This window comes from Ahaetulla prasina, chromosome 17, assembly GCF_028640845.1.
Source record: "Ahaetulla prasina isolate Xishuangbanna chromosome 17, ASM2864084v1, whole genome shotgun sequence".
Classification (NCBI taxonomy): domain Eukaryota; kingdom Metazoa; phylum Chordata; class Lepidosauria; order Squamata; family Colubridae; genus Ahaetulla; species Ahaetulla prasina.
Genome location: NC_080555.1, coordinates 4,833,034 through 4,841,737, shown reverse-complemented (window position 1 = coordinate 4,841,737; position 8,704 = coordinate 4,833,034). Strand labels below are relative to the sequence as shown.

General features: G+C 45.3%; 1 protein-coding gene across 3 annotated transcripts in view; it reads right to left on the bottom strand.

Moving 5' to 3' along the window:
• Nucleotides 1–2,159: 2,159 nt before the first annotated feature.
• Nucleotides 2,160–8,704, bottom strand: part of LOC131186483 (neutral alpha-glucosidase AB-like) — a 41,285-nt gene continuing 34,740 nt past the window's right edge. For all 3 annotated transcript variants that reach the window (XM_058160107.1, XM_058160109.1, XM_058160108.1), the window contains 5 exons: nt 7,307–7,381; nt 5,738–5,851; nt 4,869–4,981; nt 4,654–4,754; nt 2,160–4,327 (listed from right to left, as the gene is read on the bottom strand). In XM_058160107.1, coding sequence (XP_058016090.1) covers nt 4,218–4,327; nt 4,654–4,754; nt 4,869–4,981; nt 5,738–5,851; nt 7,307–7,381 — 513 coding nt within the window. In that variant the 3' untranslated portion in view covers nt 2,160–4,217. The remainder of the gene's footprint in view (nt 4,328–4,653; nt 4,755–4,868; nt 4,982–5,737; nt 5,852–7,306; nt 7,382–8,704) is intronic.

Genomic DNA, 8,704 nt, shown 5'->3' with positions numbered 1-8,704 from the left:
CCGTTCATATATTTTGCAATATTTTCCAATTCTATGTAAAGATCCCGAAGCAGGTTTTGCAAGGCGGCTTACAAAACGGCCCAATTAGTGTATTAAAAGAGAACATATATACAGCTGCAATCACACATTGCTCCCAGAAGTACGAAGCTGAAGCCTGAAGATGATGAATGAGACTTCGTCGAAACGTCGCCATATATATATATTTGTTTTCTGAGTACCTACATATATATATATATATGTATATACAATGTATATACAAACACCCGTGAAAACCTCAGAAAACATATATATATATATATATATATATATATATATATATATATATATATATAAATATATATATATATATATATATATATATATATATATATATATATATATATATATATATATATATGTATATATATATATGCTTATACCTCCTTATATTTACTCATATGTGTTTATATACTATATAATCTTTTTTGTATGATACCTACATATATTGTTGCGACTAAATAAATAAATAAATAAATAAATAAAGGTCTCCTTGCAGTACCCGTAACTCATTAAAACGGTTAAAGGGAAGCCATATAGAGCAGGAGTCTCCAACCTTGGTCCCTTTAAGACTTGTGGACTTCAACTCCCAGAGTCCCTCAGCCAGCAAAGCTGGCTGAGGAACTCTGGGAGTTGAAGTCCACAAGTCTTAAAGGGACCAAGGTTGGAGACCCCTGATATAGAGCAGGTGTCTTCACTCGGACGCTTGGCTTGTGGCTTGTGGACTTCAACGCCCAGGATTCCTCAGCCAGACATGCTGGCTTAGGAATTCTGGGAATTGAAGTCCACAAGTTGTCAACGTTGGAGACCCCCTGCCATAGAGGATGGCAGAAGAGCTGCCGATACCTCAATGTATTTGTCATCTCTAGATGTTGGGGCAGTTGTAGATGTTGATGCACACATTGCCACCCTGGAGACACTCGTGTCTCAAGGTGGTAGGAAGAAGAGTGTTGGAAGGGACCTTGGAGGTCATCTAGTCCAACCCCTCGCCCAAGCAGGAAACTCCCATACCAAATCTAACAGATGGCAGTCCAGTCTCTTCTTGAAAGCTTCCAGTGATGAAACTCCCTCCCATGGCCCCCTCCTCAAATATTGGAAGACTGCTCTCATGTCTCTCCTCGTCCTTTTCACTAGACTAGCCGTGCTCAGTTCTTGCAAACCGTTCATCATATGTTTTAGCCTCCAGTCCCTTATTCATTTTGGTTGCTGTTCTCCACACTCTTTCTAGAGTCAAATGATCACATTGCGGACAACAAAAGGCGTCCTACGCCTGGTAGGAAATGTGATAAGGTCGTTTACTCTTCCTGCAGAAAAAGTCACGCAGACTGGCGGCTATTTATTACAATTGCGGAGGTGAGAGTCACTACCGACGTAATTGTATGACACTGTCCAGGCCAAGAAGTCGAAAAGAAGCAGGAAACTTCAGAGGGCCCCAGTGAAGGCGCCAGCTAGGTACCCAACCATGCCAAGCCAACCTTAACTTTAAAAACAGCAGATGAAGGATGGCAGACAGTTTTATTCAAGCCTTCCTAGACCACAGAATCATTGGAGCCTCTTCTATGTCGGGTCCTTGACCATAAAAGGCTGGAGTACGTCAAAACATCAAGGCATCGTACTGGGTACCAGTGAAATAAGAGCTTTCAAGTACGGACTGCTAGACCAGGTGCGACGGCTTCTACTGTAGAGATTCTCAGTCATCCAGATCATGGCTGTTCCAAAGGTGCTTTTTCAGGAGGCAACTAGACTTTCTCGCTTTTTTTGTTTTTTGTTTTTTTGAAGACGTTTCGCTTCTCATCCAAGAAGCTTCTTCAGCTTCTGACAGGATAGTGTGAAATGGAAGGATCTGCAAGGAATATCAATCCGTCCATTGCTGAAGCAGCTTCTTGGATGAGAAGCGAAACGTCTTCAAAAGAAAAAAAAAAACAAGAAAGTCCAGTTGCCTTCTGAAAAAAGCACTTTTGGGGCACTGACCTAGTTAACTTCCTTTCCGAACCAAATCTGGTCTTTCTGACCCACAGCCTTGAAACAGGCGCTTTGCCAGGAAAAAGGAAGCGTTGGATCCATTATCATTTTTCTTTCGCAGAAAACTAGCCACAAGGCGAGTTGAAACCACAACGGCGAGGTTTTACGTTATTTTTATTTTTATTTTTTTTAATTCTCCATCTTTTATCAAAACACTCAAGTCAAGTAAAAGCTTTTTACCTGCGGATGTCATGACAATCAAGGAAGGGATAGAAAAGATTTCGGTGTGCGTGTGTTTGAGTGTGTGAAGGAATTTTGTTTTTAGTTTTTAACTAAAAGCTGCGCTCTGTGCCTTTTTTTAAAAATTTCGCCTGGCAAACACATATTAAGGGAGAAACCAGCCAGAATCAGGAATGTTAATCCACAGACATCGACAGATAATCATTTTTTAAAAAAACAAAAAAACAAACAAACCACAAAACGAAAGCTGCTGGCTCGTAGGCAGAAGCGAAGCCGGAAGGCAGGAAAGGGAGGGAAGGAGGCAGAGCAGCTAAAAAGGAATAATAATTAAAAAACAAAAAATTCCAGCCCTTCCGGCAGGCAAATGCGCCCCTGGCTTCTCTCTTTCCTGCAAGGAAGGGGGGGGGGTGCTTCTCTAGCAGCTCATGCACTCTCCCCCCCCCCAAAAAAACGCAATTCCCCTCCCCATGTTTCCTTGGGTCCCGCGGGAAGGACCGCCATTTTCCACTTCGGCTCAAGATTTAAGTCTGCTAACTAAACAACAATAACGACACCTGTCTTTTTATCTTCACATGATCTGTCTGGTCTGCCTTCCCCGCCCAAATTTTTTTTAAAAAAGTCGCCATAAATAGAAGTGACAGTGATTGACTGACACCTAGGTCACCTCCCACTCTTGGAGAACAGAAAATTCACACACCCCCACATACACACACTCTCCAGTCTGGGGGGAGGGGGGGAAACCCCCCCACCCGAAGGATTTAGTCAGAAGAGCCTCCTGGGGACGGGGCAGGGATGATAGAGTGAGGTTTTTGTGGTCTGGCTGCGCACACACAAGTTCTTGCGAAACTGCGAAAGGGCTGCGTAAGGGATTGTGGAGGGAATTGTAGTACACTGGCCGGCTGGCTGGCGAGGAAAGGGGTTGAAAAGGCAGTCCTCGTCAACCGTCAAGTGAATTTCTGTTTGAGTTCCCCCACCCCACCCCCAAATTGGTCCAGAAACCGATTTAAAATTTCAGCCAGAACGTGCGGGGCAGAGATGAAGGGTGAAAGGGGGTGCAGAGAACGAGAGCTAGGCCCAACCAACTTTGGAAAAAAGGCAAATCTTGGCTTTGCGTTTTCCAGAAAAAATAATTGGAGTGGGGGGGGGGGAGAGAGAGGGTGGGTGGGTGTGCGCCTTGGCCTCCAGTCCCCTAAGGGAAAATTGCAATCCAGCGTCGCCAGGAAAAGTCCTCATTTTACAGCAAATATTGCTAAAAGTTGGAGGGAGGGAAGAAAGGAGGGAGGGAGGAATACATAGATAGGGGAGAGAAAGAGGAGAGAGAAGGGGAGAGAGGAACGAGAGAGACGGGAGGGTGGAGTGGAAAGAAGGAAAGGCAGGGAAGAAGAGAAGGAAAAGAAAGAGGAAGGAAGGACAGAGGGAGGAAAGGAGGAACATAGAAAGGAGAGGAGGAGGGAAAAGGAGGAAGGAAAAAGATCGGAGCGGAGAGATGGGAAAGGAAGGGAGGGAAGAAGAGAAGGAAAACAGAAAAGAGGGCAGGAGGGAGGGACGAAGAAAGGAAGAGGAGAGGACGAGAAGGAAGGAGGAAAGAAAAGATGGGAGGAATGGAGAGATAGGAAGTAAAAGGGAGGGAAGAAGAGAAGGAAAAAGAAGGGATGAAGAGAGAGGAAGAAAGTAGGAAGGAAAAAAGACAGACAGGGGAGGGACTGGAGCAGAGGGAAGGAAAGAAGGAGGAAGAGAAGGATAAAAAGGCCAGAGGGAGGAAGGGAAGGGAAGGGAATCCCTCTTCCATTTCATGCCTTCTGAACTGGGACACTGGACCTGAGATACAGCGGGGAGCTTCCAGATCTATCTACCCAATGGATGGGGGGGAGATAGGATCCTGACCTGGAGCTCCTCAAACACCCCCCCCCCACAACATCTCCCTGCCTCTCTGCCCAGCTAATTCTTGTCTCCCCCGCCCCCCCTCCCGCCTCGTGCCATTATCGTAGCGAGATGCTCCAGTCTTCTCCAACATTCACGGCGGGCTTGCGGATGGTTAGAACGGAGGTCTCGGCTTCGTGGGTGAAATCCAGCCGCGTCTCGCCCGCTCCTGAACAGTTGGGAGGTAGGGAGAGAAGAGAGAGAGAAAGGCAGTAAGTCTGAGCAAGAACAAGAGTTGGAAGGGACCTTAGAGGTCTTCCAGTCCAACCCTCTGCTCAAGCAGGAGACTCTGTATCAGTGATGGCTAGCATTTTTGCCATCACGTGCGAAAAGTGGGGGGAGTGCAGGGGGGCTGCGCATAGGCCCACACCTCTAGCTCTAGGTTGCTTCTCTACCTTGATTAGCTTCTATCCAGGGAAGGAAATCCTTTTGCTATTTCCATCCAAAATGAAATAGGAAAACGTGGTGTTAACTTTGGCCCTCCCGCCGACTCACCGTGTTGTTTGAGGAAGACGGCCCCCGGTTTTCCCGCTCCGAGGATCACCACCCGTTCGATCCAGGCCGGGGTTTCATAGCTGCCTTTTGGATCTGCCGAGCTGAAAGGAAATTGGAGCTATCAGCCAGACGGAAAGGGGTTGTCTCGGATGATTAAGGGGGAGGGAGAAGAGGAGAGGGAAAAAAATATATATACAAGCTCCTAGACTGGGTACCTGGCCGTCAGCACATTGCCGGAGAAACGGAAGAGGCGGTGCAGGTATTCTCCTTTCGTCTCAAAATTATATGTGTGCCCATCGTCAACGAAAAGTTCCCCTTGGGCGGTTCCCTGGAGCGATTGAGAAAAATAGAAAGCCAAATGATTGGGCTTGTGACAATAAAGTTATTCTATTCTATTCTATTCTATTCTATTCTATTCTATTCTATTCTATTCTATGTTCTACTTCCTATTCTATTCTCTCTATTCTGTTTTATTCTATTCTATATTGTATTCTATTTTCTACTTTCTATTCTATTTTATTCTCTATATTCTATTCTATTCTATATTGTATTCTATTTTCTATTTTCTACTTTCTATTCTATTCTGTATTGTATTCTATTTTCTACTTTTCTATTCTATTTTATTCTCTATATTCTATTCTATTCGATTCTCTATATTCTATTCTATTCTATTCTATATTGTATTCTATTTTCTATTCTATTCTATTCTATTTTCTTTCTATTCTATTCTCTATATTCTATTCTCTATTGTATTCTATTTTCTACTTTCTACATTCTATTCTATTCTCTATATTTGATTTGATTCGATTCTCTCTATTCTATTCTATTCTATTCTCTACTTCTTATTCTATTCTATTCTTATTTATTCTTTTCTCTATTTTATTATTTACTTTCCATTCCATTCCATTCCATTCTTTTCCCCCCCCATTTCTTCTATTCTACGTATATCTCCAGTGGACGGATTGAATCCCTTGTTAGAGGGCCTGGCAGGGATAACAACATCCTTGACGGTGTTACCCCAACTGATCGTCGTGATGCAGCCCCTCCAAACCTCTCCATCCCTCCTCCCTCGTCTCAATCTCACCTGAGGCCCCAAAGCCACGTAGAGCGTGTATGGGTCATTCTGCATGCAGTCCGAAGAACGCCGGACACGCTCCTTGCGAGCCACTATGCTGCCCCCACGCTGGTAGACAGGAATCTTTGGGAACGGATAAACGGGTTAGAGTTCAGGAAGGTTGGGCTAGGAGATGGAGGGAGGGCTCAAACGCGTCATCAGTCTCGAGTCCCTCTGAGTGACAACTTGCGAAGCATGCTCTCGAGTTGCCATAGACAAGGGGGATAAGGAAACCAACGAAGCAACACGGCAGCCACAGACAGGAGCACATTCCAGACATATCTTTCTCAAGGCTGTCTCCCAGGGTTACCTACAGCGGCCAGAGGGGAGCACTCTATACAACCTGGGAAGTTGCCCTCTCGGCAAATGTGATTAATGACACACCCCGGGGGGGCAGGGGGGGAAACAGGGTCATGATTAGGGCCGTAAATTACGAGGGGCTGGTGGTGTCAGAGTTGGCTCCATTTGGGTACGTGCTGACATGGAGCTCCTAATAAACAACTGGATTTCTTTTGAAGCCTGGTTCGAGGCTCATGATTTAATGAGGGCATCCGTCCAGAACCGACACACTGTTTCCAGGGCAGTACCACGGGCCAGATCTAAGCACCCCACGGGCTGTATCCGATCCGCAGGCCTTGAGTTTAACACTCCTATTGTAGACGGTATCGTGTCATCAACCTATACAGGTAGTCCTCGATTTACAACCAATATGGCGCCCCAAATTTCCGTTGCTAAGCGAGACATTTATGAAATTAATTCTACCTAATTCCCTGTAATCTAGATTTCATAAAGATTTTCAATTTTATATTTCACTTGCACAAAATTAATGTAAATCCCTGTTCATTAGATGATATCCATTCTAATTAACAGGATTAAACTAATATTTGTGCATTGAAAAATGAGTCTGAGCTTTGATCTTATGGAAGATGGCATTAGCATCTTGAACTTGCAAAGCAGGACAAAAGGACCATTGATAATAACCCAGAATAAAGTGTAACATTGAGAGAGATTATTGTGAGTAGAACATAATAAATTAGCATATTGAAATGACACCAAGGTTTACCAACCTTTCTTGTGGCCGTTGCCCAGTGAATCAGTGCAAGTTGTTAAAATCCATCCACCCCGGCTGTTAAGTGAACCTGGCTCCCACCCCTCCCGCCCCCCGCCAAGGACTTGGCTCGTCAGACGGTTGCGAAAGGGGAAATCGCGTGACCCCGGGAACGCTGCCACCGTCATAAATACGAAGTCAGTTTGGGGGTGCTGCAACCGTCGTTAAAGAGTAAAAGACGCTCAAAAGTCACTTTTTTTTCAGCGCCGTTCGGACTTGGAACGGTCACTAAATGAACTGTGTTATAAGTCGAGGACTACCTGTATTGATCCGAACCGCTTTGGGCTCCTGATTTCCCCATTCGTGACAGGTTGGCTGAGCATATTTTGGAGGTCTACAAGGGGGGGCGGGGGAGGGTTGGCCTTGAGAAAAATGACACACACACACACCCCGTCGGCCCTGCCTAATCTGACCCCAAAACTCGGACTTACGCTGCTCATGGTGACCGTCAAATAAAACGTCTGTGGGGCATGGAGTTTCTGGTGGGTGTGGACGTCGTACCAAACCTGCCAAGAGAAAAAAATGTTTAGAGGATTTGGTTGAGCCGGATCGACAGGGGGGGAAAAAAAACGACACCACCACGAAAACCTTGGCAGGGCTTCTGTTTGAAGCCGGGCCAAGCCGCCGTTGTAAAACTTTGTGCTTCCCTTTAAAGAGGCCAAAAAAAAACCAACCCTGACAATTTTTGGACGGATGACAAACTTCTTTTCCGACAGCTTGTTTTTTGTAAGATAAACTTGTGGTTTGTAACCGTTGTGCTTAAGCGCACCCGGGAAGGTGGGGTGGGGTGGCTGAAAACGGTTTATTATGCAATTGCTCTGAACTTCGGTGAGGGAGAAAGTTCTTCTCAACAGGGATATGCCGATAATACTCTTTGTTTTGAAGGGATTTCCCCCCCCCTCTCAGCCAATTGTAATGGTGAGAGCGAACCGTTCTGGCAGAGTGGTTAAAGTGCTGGCCTACGAACTAGGAGATTGTGAGTTCTAGTCCCGCTTTAGGCATGAAAACTACTGGGTGACTTTGAGTCAATTACCAGGAGACGGTGAGTTCTAGCCCTGTTTTAGGTATGAAAAAGGCTGGGTGACTTTGAACCACTCGCCAGGAGACAAGTTTTATTTATTTATTTTTTATTTATTTATTTTATTAAATTTCTATACCGCCCTTCTCCCGAAGGGCTCAGGGCGGTTTACAGCCAAATATAAAACAATATTCATTAATAAAAATTAAAAACGCTATAAAAATCTAATTAAATTTTGGCTCACGTTAAAACGATTAAAAACGATAATAAGATCCCAATTAAAAACCATAACACAATTAGGCCAACCCTGCGCGATGAAACAAGAGAGTCTTGAGCTCGCGTCGGAAGGCCCGGAGGTCGGGGAGCGATCGTAACCCCGGAGGAAGCTCATTCCAGAGGGTAGGAGCCCCCACAGAGAAAGCTCTCCCCCTGGGGTTCGCCAGCCGACATTGTTTGGCTGATGGCACCCTAAGGAGACCCTCGCTGTGGGAGCGCACAGGTCAATGGGAGGCGAAGTGAGTTCTAGTTCTAGTTCCACTATGAAAACGGCTAGGTGACTTTGAACCAATCACCAGGAGATGGTGAGTTCTAGTTCCACTTTAGGCATGAAAACAGCTAGGTGACTTTGGGCCAATCACCAGGAGACGGTGAGTTCTAGTTCCACTTTAGGCATGAAAACAGCTGGGTGACTTTGGGCCAATCACCAGGAGACCGTGAGTTCTAGTTCCACTTTAGGTATGAAAACGGCTAGGTGACTTTGGGCCAATCACCACGAGACGGTGAATTATAGTCTCGTCTTAGGTATGAAAAC